Genomic DNA, 14,213 nt, shown 5'->3' with positions numbered 1-14,213 from the left:
TGTAACTACCGAAAACGTCTAGTGTTTCTGTCTTTATATTATTGTATTTCTTTTCTTTTTTAAAAATATGTTATTTTATATCGCCTTGGTCTAAAGTTTTGTCCTGCCCTGATTAGCGTAATAGCTATTTGCGGGGCGTACAGTATTCTAAGACTTTATCGTTTTGTTAACAAATACGTTAAAGGCTTGATGTGGTATAGACAAGACCATAGCTCTTGCTGAAATTAGTAAATACTGAACTAGCATACTGAGACCCTTTGTCACCAATAAGCTCATCAGGTATGCCATGTCGAGCAAATTGACTCTTCAGATGACAGATTATATTGCTGCTGATTGAGTTGTCTAGCTTAACAACTTCAATCCACTTCGAATAGTAATCTACATACAGAAGGTAATGATCTCCATTACACTCAAACAAGTCACTTCCAACTTTCGAACATGGTCTGCCAGGGAAGTCTTGAATTATCATTGACTCTCTTGATTGAGCTCTCTGACACTGGGCGCATAAAGAACACTGAGGCACTTTATCTTCAATTTGAGATAACGTTTCTGGCCAAAATCGAATGTCGCTGGCGCGCTGCTTGCATTTCGCTTTATCTTAGTATGACTCCTGGATAGGCTTTTGTGTTTTGAATAATATCCCACCAACGTTTGATATTTCATCTCTGCACCAATACTCGCGGACAATTAATGGTAGCTCTTGTTAGTGACTAGGCCATCCATTTCGAACAATTGTGCTTAAGGCTTGCAGGGCTGGATCGTCTGCACTAGCTTGCTGGAAGTCACTGTACCTTTCTTGTGAAATGGGAAGGTAGGCTGTAAGCTGCACTTCGTTTACTGCCAAATATGGGCTGAGGCTTTCTTCACTCTCTTCCAAAAAAAGTTCTACTCAATGCATCAGCAACAGAGAGTTCAGATCCAGGTACATATTCCTCTTTTAATTCATAGCGCTACAATGTCAGCATCACCTTCTACAGCCTCAGAGATGGTTCATGTGAGGGCTTGTATAAGATGTATTGCAATGGCTTGCTGTCTACTGACGAAATTTCTGCACTCCATACACAACCGAAAAGGTTTGCTGTTTCAATTTGTGCTTACTGCTGTCGGGTTTGTGTGAAGGCTCTTGAAGCATAGGCCAGGTGCTTCTCATCTTGCAAAATGATTGTCCCTAACATTTGGAACTTGCACCTACAGAGATGCATAATTGTTTTCCTGGATCATATTAACAAAAATATTGGTGTTGAGGGGGCCATCTGCTCGAGCGTCTGAAAGCTTTCTTCTTGCTTGCCTTCTACATCTGCGAATAGCTCTGACATACGGTTCTGACACACCTCGAGAGCTGATTTTATTCCAAATGGTAACCTTGTGAACCGGTATCTTCCGAATGGCGTATTGAATGTGCAAAACGTGGGGCTAGCTTCATCTGATTTCACTTGCTAATATCCAGAGGTGGTGTCAAGGACCGAAAACACTTTTGCTTGAGGCATACCAGCAACAACTTTTTCTACAGTAGTCATTGGAAAGTGTTCCCTTCTAATTGCTTTTTTTAATTCTCTCGTTTCAATGCAGATGCGAATCTTGTAAGGCACTTTCACGGCCGCTACCATACTATCCATCCAGTCAGTAGGCTCTTTCTGCTTTACTACTAGTAGTCAAGCTGTTCTTTGATTTGTTTTCTTTGAGCCAAACAGGCACATTTCTTGGTAGATGCTTGATTTAACTTTGATTGTGTGTTAACCTGGAAGGTAACCTAGGCTTCTGAATATTGCTCATAGATGTTGTGAGACATTCCTATTGGAAACTTTGAGAGGTTCTCTTGCTGATCTAGGTGTACTCGGGCAAGAAGACCAATGTCTATGCAGGTTTGGGCACGAAATACTGTAGGAGCCTCTATTTCAACTACGTTACGTGGACATTTACATACAACATATTACCTCTGCACTCACAAGGTAATGTCACTACTCCTTTAGTAGGAACTTGATAGCCTGAGAGTTTCACTTGAGTCGTCTCATAGTGGTAGCGAGAAGCAAAATCTTGCATATAACGTTGGAAAAGATGACATTGACTTTAGCACCAATATCTAGTTGGACCTTTACAACTTTCCCTTCAATCTTAGGGTCTTCACATTCACTTGTTCCTATATCATTAACTGGGGTGGTTCATCCGACTTCATCATCACTACATTCATCTAGACAGTTCACTTATTCTTATCTGGGTTTTTTGACAGGCAAACGATGGCAAAATGATTGAACTTGTAGCATTTTGAACATGTCTTTCCTTGAGCTGGGCATTTGCCCTTGTCATGTTGATAGCCACATCTGCCACAATCTTTTCCAGAGCGTGTTTTTTGTTCCTTGCCTTTACACTATTTATTCTTAGATTTTCTGTTGCCATGGTTTGCAACTGTGCTTGCGATATTTCATCAGTTTGGGCAATAGAAATGGCTTTTTATAGGTTCAGGTCTGAGCCTTCGTTAATGAGTTTTTTCTTTGAAGAATGGCAGCTAATCACAACTCGGTCTCGAGCCATTTCATCGGGGTCAGCATAACCATAAGCTGTTCAAAGAAATCACCGTATTGTTGCACTCTCAAATGAAATGTATACGTGGCAAACACCTTGTTCGATCTGCGCTTCACTTAGGTTTCAAATCTTGTGTATTGGGAATGTGTTCCACACGGTTGACAGATCGTTGCTCGTCCAATCCATCTTTGGAACAAAATTTCATTCAATGTCGTCTCCTCAGGTCTGACGGAGGTTTTTGCATATCACTGTTGTAGCTCAGCTCCGTGTTTCCTTTGTCGTTTCGAGAAATTCTTTATATTTCAGAACACCATGTTATGTACTGTATCACACTACAGCCAAATTGAATTCTACCCCAGCATGCTTAGGGTACTTTCATGATATTCATGATAGCAAATATGACAAGGTACAAACGCCTTTGTAGGAGTTACCACTAGTAGGGTGTAACTTATCAAGGCAATGATGTAAAGGTAAAAACTTTAAAAAAAGGTTTCTTGCAACTTTTACTTCAACTACTACTACTACTTCTACTACTACTAATACTACTGGTATATATTAGCTACCACTACTACTTTGGTAATATATAGATTTAGCCAGGGCTAAAAGCTAAGCTCTCATTAATAAATTTATAAATTTACTTTGCAAAATCTTGCCAACAACCTATGTGCATGTAAACCAACCTTTTATACTTTTTATACATCACATCTGGGGTGAAACAGTACTATGAGGCGCTGTTTTTATCATACAGACCTCAGACAAAATGCAGTATTTCTCGATTTTTCAAGACAAATTGCTCTCATTCAATATTCAGAACCATTTGATCATTTGACAGCTGTGAATTGATCACAACATTGACGTGCAATCAGTTTTCTCCTGGGCTCCCTGGGCTCCCAAAATAGCTAGAAAGTGTGAGAGTGTACATTGGCATGCCTGCAGTACGGACTAATGGCAGGCGGTCGGTGTACGGTCACGTGATTACCAAATTTTCTGGGATGGTGTAGATTTACTTACCCATGGTGCTCCGCTGGCGCGCACGAGGGTTCCGCTACAAAGAAATCCTCGGGCCGTCGACTTCACTGTGTCCACAAATAGACCATAACTATTCAGGTATGCATCCGTTTTGCCAAGTCCTGTTCTCCAGCATGAAGTCACGAGACACGTACCTCTGGAAGTAAAACGTGAACTCTCTAACCAGAAATGTCCAGGTTTAGTGCAATAGTCCCAGTCAGAATCCATGAACATTATGGTTCAATATTTATTTATGTTTTGTTAAAATGGATAAAAATGGAAAATTGATTATAAAAGTTCAAATCACAATAAAATAGAATTTAAAAATGCACCACTCTATGCCAATACGTGACGATCACATTTATTGTTTATTTTTTTATACTTTCCTTTCTTTTTCAATTAAATGTAGGTCGATTGCTAACAACAAGTTGGAGATTATTAAAAATAAGACTTTCTCTGGCCTTAACTATCTATACAATCTGTAAGTGGTGTTTATATATATTTTTTATTGCCTTGATCTGTAGTGTGAAACGTTTGGCCACTCCTTAAGTAGCAGAAGCTAGTACTCGCTGTTGTGCTCAGGCTAGCGTTCATCGCTCTGTGCAATGGAATACTTAACTGAGATCCTTTTTATTCAAAGCTGTAAAGGCAAGTTTCTTGGAAATTGATTTTACTTTCCTTTGTTTCAAAATCATTTTCATACGCTACCATACAAACAACGAAAGGCGGTAGATTTCAATCGAGGAAAAAAATAAACAACAAATCAGTAAAATAACCATGCTTACTCAAAAATATAAGCAAGCAATACAAGTGAATAAATTGTCCAAATCAGACATGAACCAAACCTTAAAGATATCGCATGTAAAGTTGACTACCCAGCATATTATCTTCACAGTGACATGGATAACAACGACATTCACCGCATCGAGGCTACTGGATTCTACCGAATGGGAAAACTCAGAAACTTGTAAGCTATGTTTAAACAAATCGACCACAGTTTACCTGATCAGTATATGCAGGTCCTCAATACTTCTGATTAGCTAGCTTGGAGATAAGCAACCTTCCCTATTCAAAAGAGGAACCAGATGCCTCATTGTTGTTTTTGTTTTGTTTTGTTTTGTTTTTTATTTCTTTGTACCCATGTTCTTTTCCTTGTCACTAGCGCGACGTTGTTCCCCTTTGTTGTCGTATTCATTATGAAGGCATTGTGGCAGAGTGGTCAGTGCGTCGGACTAGCAATCCGGCGGTCCCGTGTTCGAGTCCCACTCTATTCGCTTGCTGGATTTGTTCTAGGTCGTTCCGAGTACACATCCTTGGCCATGTTTGTAAATAACTAACTACTTGCCTCCTACCAGTTGGTCTTTCAATACTGCTGGGTTCTATTTGAATTATTCGTTCATAATTATTTATAACAGAAAAATTCGCTGAATGTACTTCCCACTATACCAAGCGAAATGAAAGAGTCATGGAGATAACAAACTCAAGGTTTAAACAGCAGTTTGACGTGGTTGTTAGTGCTTCCCCCTCCGAATAAGTCCAAAATATTACTAACCGTGAAACCTTCATGTTGCAGTCTCTTTCGGGGGCAAATTTAAAAAATTCTTGGGAGAAAAAGTTTCAATCTGATTAAACCATATTTCAATACTTTTTTGTCAACCACCTCGCTCTTTTGTTAGTCACACCTATGGAAAGATTGTTTTTTTTTTTTTATCTGGTCGTAAATAAAAATTTCCATGGATAAAAGCAACATAGAATGACATAGAATTTGCTCATTGTGTTATTTAATTAGTTATAATTAATCGTTAGATATTTAAGAGGTAACCGATTGCGATACATCGCTTATGGAACATTCTACTACACAAAGAATCTTTACAAACTGTAAGTACCAAAATGTATACCTGTTGTGATAGATGAAAAAAAATTAATCAATTTACTTTATCTCCTCTATCTATACCTCAGCTGTCTATAAGCTCCTTATACAAGCTTCAAGGGGTATCTTACTGAAGTAAAATGTAGCAGATACGTTATAATAATTGTAAACATAAATTTGTCTCTAACTAAAACAGATGAGACAGTTCGATGAAAGTTCATGCTCATTTCATTAACACACTCCTAGCTTCGTGTGGTTTGGTATTCGATGGGTCGTCGGTTTATATTACATGAAGTGGAAATAGTTACAGAGAGCCTCTCGTCCACACCACAGTTAGATGCGCATTAAAATTTTAAACCCAGTAGACAGTTTGTCAAGAGAATTGTAAATTGTAAATTGTAAATATCTTATTATCCACTCCCCTCAGGGCTTTTCAGGGATAATTTACAACACTGGTTGGGAGACTTTGCTAGACTGCTTAGGTGCAGTTTACAAGTAATGAAAGAACGAGTAGTGATGCTCCCATACGTGAGTGTGGAAGTGAGATAAACCACAATACCGGGCACTACGTACCCTACTCTTTACGAAGAGTGTGTGGGCTCTTTAACGACCCACAGATTTATTACATTTGCAAGGGCTTGTGAGACGGGGCCTACGGTTTATCGTCCTTATCGGAGAAGACTAGAAAGTCTAACCGTTTGCATATGTTATTACAAAGGCGGCACTTTCTCCTCAGGTATTTAAAGACTCTGAGTGTTGGTCCGGCCGGGGTTTGAACCCGCGTCATCCCGCTCAGCAGACCGGCGCTCATCCCATTGAGCTAACCGGGAGGCGGTCAAAGTGTGTAGGCGGCGGTCGAAGTGTGTAGGCGCGGCGATGTTACATATTTTCCCTGACGAAGGCAGCATTGCCGAAATGTCGGAGTTTTATTTGCAATTATCAGCGTTTAACTTACCACCTTCCCACTTTTAACACACACAAACGCTACGCAGGAACCCCCTTTATTTGCGGCAATGTTACAGTGAAGAAGTTATGGACTGATGTAAATGCATTGACAGACAAATAAATAAATAATGCACGGAGTGTGCGGAATATTATTAATTGCATTGAATCTCTCTCTACCAGCCCTTAAGGCAGGTGAAGTTTTAAGTATTTCAAACTAAATTTATCCAAAAAAATATTTTTCTCTTAGAGACTTATCGAGGAACAACATATCAAGTCTTCCTGATGGAGTGTTTGCAACACTGAAATATCTTCGAGTCTTGTAAGTAATGATTTAAAGGTTAACTTTTCCTTGTCATTCCAACAACTTCTTTCACAAAAGAAACGCGAGTGCATATTCTCACTTTTAAAATTTTGGAAACAATACAGAGAAACTGGAAAGCACAAAGTATTTTCCCACACAAGGAGACGACTCTCTGTTATGGAGTAAAGTCAGTCTTAAAATTACAACTGCTGATTTCCCCTCAACGTTAAGTCGGAGCTAGTGCCAGTAAGACAATTTACCACAAGATCCTTTAAGGTTGCGTGTTACAGCACAGTAGTGACAATAGTGCCAAAAAAATGTCAGATTAACGGATCAAAACGCAATGGGTACAGTTGTTTCTTTTATATCTTCTACAGGAATCTCAGTATTAATGCTCTAAGGCACATCAGGACTGGAACTTTTAGACGCTTACCTCGGTTAAAACACTTGTAAGTATAGCTGTGAAACATCCGCTTTTACGAATTTGGATGCATGACCAACCAAATTTTCTCCGTGAAAACGACTTCTCCCTTATTCTAGTCAAGCCATCAAGAAGCATGAAAAAAAAGAAATCCCGGATAAAATACGTCTTTTATCTTTGTCAAACGTGTTGATAAACCTGCATGTCAAGATTTATAAATCGCTCCATTGTGAGATTCGCTCTGTGCTATAAGATTCCAAAGTATAAAGAAGGACGCTACCTAATCAAAGAACAGTGACAGATTGCTTTTTTATCATTTTTTCCACAACAGGCATTTGGAATTTAATGGTATAAAGGCAATTGACCCGAGGTCTTTTTCCTCCTCAAGCCCGCTGTATTTTTTGTAAGAACCAAACGTTATATTCTTGTATTTGGTATTTGCTAATTTTTTGGTTTTTAAACTTTGATATCATTCTTAGCATTATTAAAAATATACGGCTTGAATTAAGTACTGTTTAAAAAGCGAGCAGGAGTGTATTATCAGGTTTACAAACTCGAGGCGAAGCCGAGAGTTTTTACACCTTATAATACACGACTGCGACTTTCAGTAGTTGTGGATCAGCCTCGATACATACGTGTATATGTTATTGTAATATACTAATGTGAATACCTTGTTTGTCCAAATAAGGATTTTCTTAAAGCTCTTTTATTTCTTAGATTATTTTTTCCAAAGTTAAATTCTCATATTAACAAATATAACTGATCATTCTTTTGCTTATCTAGAAACTTGGACGGGAACCAGCTTACAAGAATCAATGATACAACCTTCCTTGGTCTTAAATACCTAAATCAATTGTAAGTCAGGTTAACTTGAAGTGAAGCCCGGAAAATTGCCTCTGGGGAAGAATTAAATTTGAAGTTCATTAATATTGAGATCACCGTTCGTTTCAATATCGCGTTCTTCAGCTGAACAGTTTGAAGCAGGGGCCCCCATAGCCTTGGTCTAAACAGCCTTTCTTGTAGCGAGGGCTACAATTGTATTTTTTCAGTGATGTGTTTTTCTTTGGAAATACTTTTCATATAAACTTTGGTGTATATCATTTGTTCCTTAAATGATTTTAGGTCTATGTGTGTATAATTAATCTCGTTCTTTTCCGACAGGTATTTGCAAAATAATTATATTCGAGAAATAGGTAAAGACTCTTTCAAACAAATGAAGCATCTGAAATATCTGTAAGTTGAAAATTTATTGTTTTAATGTTTAATGACATGGTGTGGATAATCTTTGAAACAATTGAGATAACATACTTATCCATTGCTTCAATAAAAATCTGTTATGCTTGAAGACATATTCAAAAAATATTAACAATTCCTAAAGAAAAAGCGAAAGAAATCAATGTTTAATAAAGTTCTTAATATCTGATAAAGAAACTTCACGTCCAGCGTTTTAGACCAAAATAACCCCAGTTCTAAATATTAGTGCAAGAATGATTCGATATATATCTGAGATTTGGAAGCCGTTCAAAAAAATCGCAGTCGTATTTTTAGGTGTAAAAACTGTCAGCTTTGCCTCGAGTTTTTAAATTTGATGATACACTCCTGCTCGTTCTTTAAACAGTACTTTATCCTTGATGCTTTTTAACGAATTATATATTACACAATTATGCCATTACATTAATACTAGTAAAGTAAAGTCACAAATTGCTTGTCAATTTTGAATAAATCAAACTCATATTTAAATTTTATCATTTTTAAGAGAAAACTCAAGCAATCATGTCTAAAAAACGGGATAAAAAGTAAATATTTGTTTTATGTTGGAGGTGTTCTTGGGCGCTTTTGCTGGTTTGCAGGCACTACACTGACAAAATAATAGAAAAATGACATTAAACCACCAAACACCTAAACGGCAAGAGGCAACCAGCTACCTATTCACTATCATGATCAATAATATGAATTCCTGACTACTGAGAAGTAATCTAATATGCGATAAACACGTTACTCTCTATATAGAAGTGCAATAGTGTATTAGCTCTCTGTGAGAGATCGGTTTGTACGATGACTGGTCTAGGAGGGTGTTACTTGACCAATATTTGGGTATGGGCTAGCACCCATGCTTAAGACGAGGGTAGTGGAAAATAATGAGCGAGGTTTGTATGCAATTTTTAAAGTGGTTTTCGTTCTTATTTGCTGGTTCTCTTTGGAGCGTTACAACTAGTGGTGGTGATGGGATCCACACCTTGTAAAGACGAAATGTTGGTATTAGTGCATTAGTTTGAAGTATGAAAACATGGAAAAAATTTTTGAACAGCAAACGCGTCTTTTCTGAAGCACGCTCAGAACGTTTAGTAATGACATTAAAATGGAGTTCAGCCTTCAAAATTGTGCAAACAAAACAGTCAGAGGAGGAAAACTGTTTGAAACATCGACATAAAGTTGGAAGAAGAAATAATATGGTCACACATATACCATAATATAAGCAAAGAAGACAGAATGTAGCCCTCGTGAATGATAGAGAGATCAGAAAAGAGTGTCACCAAAGATTCTGGCTAGTTTTGAAGAGTGAGCATAATGCCACCAAAAGAGTGAACGCATGCAATTAACACCCTTGATGTTCCTGTGGCGTGGGCCTCATTATTTCAAAATTGAAACAGGTTGTCACCTATTTGACAACCAAGGAAAGCCTTACCACAAAACAAAGCGCAACAAAAAATGGTTCTCTACTGAGACATCTTTAATTCACACAACTGATGCATTTCTCAAAGGAATTGATGATAAGAAATTGACTGCCTGCGTGCTTTTAGATATGAGTAAAGCCTTCGACAGCGTTGACCACCAAATATTGTCACGTAAAATACAAAGCGACCTTACAAATTTATATCAAGTTGTACGAATTCATAGTTCCGTTTCTGATCCTCTTCCAGTTGAATGTGGCGTTCCTCAAGGCAGTATTCTAGGCCCCCTATTATTTAGCATATACGTAAATGATCTACCGGAAGTTGCAAGGCATTGCTCTACAGAATGTTATGCAGACGATTCAAAACTGTTTGTTTCTTTTAATTTACACGACTCCCAACGGGCTGTTCAAGAAACGAATGAAGATCTCCTGCAGGTGCGCAACCGGTGCTTCGGAAATCGGCTACTACTGAATCCAGACAAAACAAAATTAATTGTTTTCGGGAGCCGACAGATAACCTCTAAGCTCCATGAATTTCACTTGCCAATGTTGGGAAAGGATATTTCCCCACCGCAATCAGCGAGAGATCTCGGCGTGATTTTGGATCCGAACTTAACATTTGATAACCATATAACGACTTCAGTATCGCCCGTCTAGCGCAAATTAACCGGGTCAAACATTGCTTAGACAAAAAATACGTTGTTGACCGTAATACATGCCTTAGTCTTCAGCGAAATGTACTACTGTTCGAATGTTTGGACAAATACCACAAATAAGAATGTTAGAAAATTGCAGGCCGTTCAAAACTTTGCTTGCCGAATCGTCAGCGGCGCGTAAAATTATGATCATGTAACACCCCTCTTAAAAAGCCTCCCATCCTCTCGGGAGCAAGACGTCTGGAAGTTTCTAAGGGGCAAAAATCCATAGCAATGAAAATTCTTCAAGGCTCTGACATAGATTAAACATGACTTTAAAGGCCACAAAACGTAAGATTTTCCCTCAGGGTTATAAAGAAATATGGTAGATGGTAGTATCATTGGGACGCTTAGAACAGCGATGTATAAGTGCTATATAAATTCCATTATTATTCCATTATTATTTGACTGTGGGACTGGCAAGGAATTCAGGACGTTCTGATCGTTTCTGTGGCACTTGATGATGAACAGGATCTTATACTCTGCATGGGTGTATTACCCCATGTAGACGCGCCCTGGGATGTCTGTCACTGTTTTTAATTCCAGAATCAAGTTCTGATTTTTCAATGTATGGTTCACCGTTCTGTGGTTATTGATGCCAATTCTGAAGTTTTTTGGAAGATTAGCGGCCTCCTCATTGCTTTCAGAGTGAGAGATACGCATTAAAAAGCAACAGTTCCTGCTTAAACGATAAGAAAGAATAAATGCATTGCAAGAAATTCTGGTCACTGTGACAGGAACATCAACCCCAACTCGAATCCTTAACCGATGTAAAGAGCCCGAAGTCCTGCATTCAACACATCCTTGGCAATAACCAAGATTGTGTAGCATCATGGAAGAATATCTGACGGAGGATGAGGGTGGATTGGATAGTGCCTGCTTCGCAAGCCGAACGGATAGGAAATGGGGTGAAGGATAAATTCCCCCTAAAAGGTACCGTTTACTTCTTGGATTGTCCGTTAGGTACTCATTGATTCTCAACCCTAGAAATGGCATACGATTACTGGCAAGTGGGCATGGGCCCGACAACCAAACAGCGCAGCATTTGGCACAAACAGTGAACTGTGCCAATGAGACCGCATGCCATTTGACTCACAATGGCTTACCAGGAACATTCGAACGATTAATTTCTTGGATTTTTAGGAGTTATTATACAAGATTTTGGGGGGGCCATTTGGATTACAGAAAAGACCCACCTATAAGAACCTAGTGATTTAAGAACCCATAGACTGAAATTTGGCCCTTAAATACCCAGAAATATAAGATCCTGCTCAACCTGGCAAAGAAAAATAGGTTCTTATACAAAAATTACTTAAATTCTGGATTTCAATTTTTGAAAAACCTCTAACAAAACGTTATTGTGTAAGCTTATATGTTTTCTTTATTCTCCTTGCATGCACTTTTGTTGTTGAAAATACAAGTGCTTAACCATAATGTATTGGTAGTACAATACTTCTGTCAAGGTGGTACTACGAGAACCTGTGAAAAACCTAATCAGCATGGGCGGATTAAGCGATGGGCCTCGGCGCCTCGGCTCCCCCTTTTCCTCTGAAATTTTGTATTGTTTTCATAGAATTTCGTGTCAGAAAAATGAAAAGTATCTAGAATAGAGCTGTTTAGTAGGCCGGCCACCCCTTTCTGAATTTTCTTGATCTGCCGCGGATCAGCCTAAATTGTGAAAAGCTACCCTTAAATATATGAACGTGTCCAGCCTGACCTCGAAAATTCTAGGTTCTTATATGTGGGTCCTTTCCGTATGTTATCGCGAATTCATGTGGCATGGCCACTTCAAAATGTAAGACAGACTACCATTTGAATAACATCACAGCCGAGGCAATATCTTCCGCTGAAGCAAATGAAACTAATCTTATGAGATCTTAACTTAGGACCCGTTTACTTATAAGAACCTCTTAAGGAAAATACAGGTAAAAATAATGAAGTTGTAGAATTTTTTTTTAAAAGAAGAGCCAAGCCACAACTGAATTAATTAAGAATTTTGACGGTGGAGAAGGTTTTTATGGCTTTCATGATTTAACATTATCATTCTCATTTAAATAGTTAATGAGATGTTTCATTATACACGTCATCCATGGATACAGCACAAGATATGCAACTTACCGGAATCTCTATTAGTCTTGCGTAGGAACCAATGTAGAAAAACAATCAATCTCTTTAACCGCTATAGGTAAATGAAAAGATAGACTCGAATCATTTCTAATTTTCAAATTACTGAGACATTATCTGCTGTTTGAACAACTGAAGTAAACTAATTTGTACGCCACTCAATGGTTTGTTCGTTACTTAACAGTTAATTAAGCTTCCTGGCCCGAACATTCACTTGTTTAAAGCCTTTAAAAGTTCTAGGTTTGCACTTATGTAAACTACGAAAAGTTTAATGAAATAGTCTTAAAAGTTCGAAAAGAATACTAAAAAATACTATGAGCATTTCTATCTTGAGAGAAGTGTCTCAAATAATATCTAGACCAAGAGGAGATTTCCAGAAGAGGCCTAAAAAATGAAAAACGTAGCACACCCTCTACATATTTGGTCTGACATCACAAAATGATAGGGCAATACTCATAGAACATTTTTAGGTATGATGTACTGATGTACGGGTGGGACGTCATTGTGCTTGGGGCTCATTTGTGACTGCTGGTAAGGCCCCTGTGATTTAAGCATATTTTTAGTATCACTATTTTATACAAGTTCAACTCGACATTACTCCACTCAAGTTAAGCCTAGACAGTTTTGAATTAGTTCAAGCATTACTGGTGTGAATATCTTTTATTTTAATGTGTAAAACTTCTTAACCAGGTCTCCATGGTAACCGTTGCTATGGTAATTTTTAATTAAGGCTATTAAAGCGATAATTAGCATTACAATTTAGATTCTTTTGAATAATGACCAGACTTATCATTTCTTTGTCCATCAACTTAAGTTAATCAAACAAAACAGTATTTGTGACATCAAAATATTATTTTCCAAAACTCGGCATCTAGCCAGTAAATATATCTCTACCACTTTATTTATCAAATTCCCTTAGCAAGAGATTCAATTGAAAATTTTTGTCTGAATCAATATAGATTCAATATAGATTCTCAGCAAAAACTACCTCTAATTGCCTGATGCAAGTGTCTTTTTTACTTTTATAATAACGTTTGCGATTCTTACTAAATTGAAAACTTCCCAGAGTGCAAAGGGAGTAAGGCTCCCACAATGCAATTGGTACTTACAGACTGTTTAGTTCAGCCATATTGGATTTTGGTTCGACGCTGTTTTCTTTCACAGGTAAGGTTTTGACTTTAAAAACACGTTCAGTTTCAGTTTAGGAGTAGTTTTATGTTGTTAAGAGCAATTTATCTGAAGATGTGCACAAATCAGAGAGCAATTTCCATTTTTATGTTGAAAATGACGAATATTTAAACATGTGGCTAGCGAAGGACCGACAATGTGCAAAGGTTTTGGTTTGTAAGCACATCACTTTCCATTATTTATAAGTAATTCTGTTTTGTTAAGGAAATCTACCTGGTTACGTACAAATTATTGACAATGAAACACGTCCTGTAAAAGTTTTTATCAGCAATTTTTACTTTGCTTAGAACAATTTATCTGAAACTATACACAAATCTATAGAGCAAATCTCCAATTTTATCTTGAAAAGTACATATATTCAAACATGTCGTCAGCAAACAACTAACTACGTAGGACATGTTTTCTTTTTTGAATTCAGAAGTTAATCACTGCTAATTTTAGGAAAGCAGGTTTTCTGATCAGAGGAA

General features: G+C 37.7%; 1 protein-coding gene and 2 long non-coding RNA genes across 3 annotated transcripts in view; all 3 read left to right on the top strand.

The window, feature by feature from the left end:
- The window catches only part of LOC140927951 (uncharacterized), a 75,971-nt gene extending 69,308 nt beyond the window's left edge, over positions 1–6,663 (top strand). Inside the window, exons 2-3 of the long non-coding RNA XR_012164595.1 lie at positions 5,335–5,406; positions 6,591–6,663. This is a non-coding gene — a long non-coding RNA (uncharacterized lncRNA). The remainder of the gene's footprint in view (positions 1–5,334; positions 5,407–6,590) is intronic.
- A 358-nt stretch (positions 6,664–7,021) lies between these two features.
- LOC140927950 (uncharacterized) lies at positions 7,022–7,931 on the top strand. Its single transcript, XR_012164594.1, has 3 exons — positions 7,022–7,093; positions 7,397–7,468; positions 7,849–7,931. It is a non-coding gene; the product is annotated as an uncharacterized lncRNA (long non-coding RNA).
- A 303-nt stretch (positions 7,932–8,234) lies between these two features.
- The window catches only part of LOC140927949 (cysteine repeat modular protein A-like), a 40,655-nt gene continuing 34,676 nt past the window's right edge, over positions 8,235–14,213 (top strand). Inside the window, exon 1 of the mRNA XM_073377657.1 lies at positions 8,235–8,298. Within this exon, the coding sequence (XP_073233758.1) occupies positions 8,279–8,298 (20 nt within the window). The 5' untranslated portion in view covers positions 8,235–8,278. The remainder of the gene's footprint in view (positions 8,299–14,213) is intronic.

This window comes from Porites lutea, chromosome 2 (assembly GCF_958299795.1).
Source record: "Porites lutea chromosome 2, jaPorLute2.1, whole genome shotgun sequence".
In the NCBI taxonomy this organism is placed as follows: Eukaryota; Metazoa; Cnidaria; class Anthozoa; order Scleractinia; family Poritidae; genus Porites; species Porites lutea.
The sequence above is the reverse complement of the archived record's forward strand: the minus strand, read 5'-3'. Positions and strand labels throughout refer to the sequence as shown.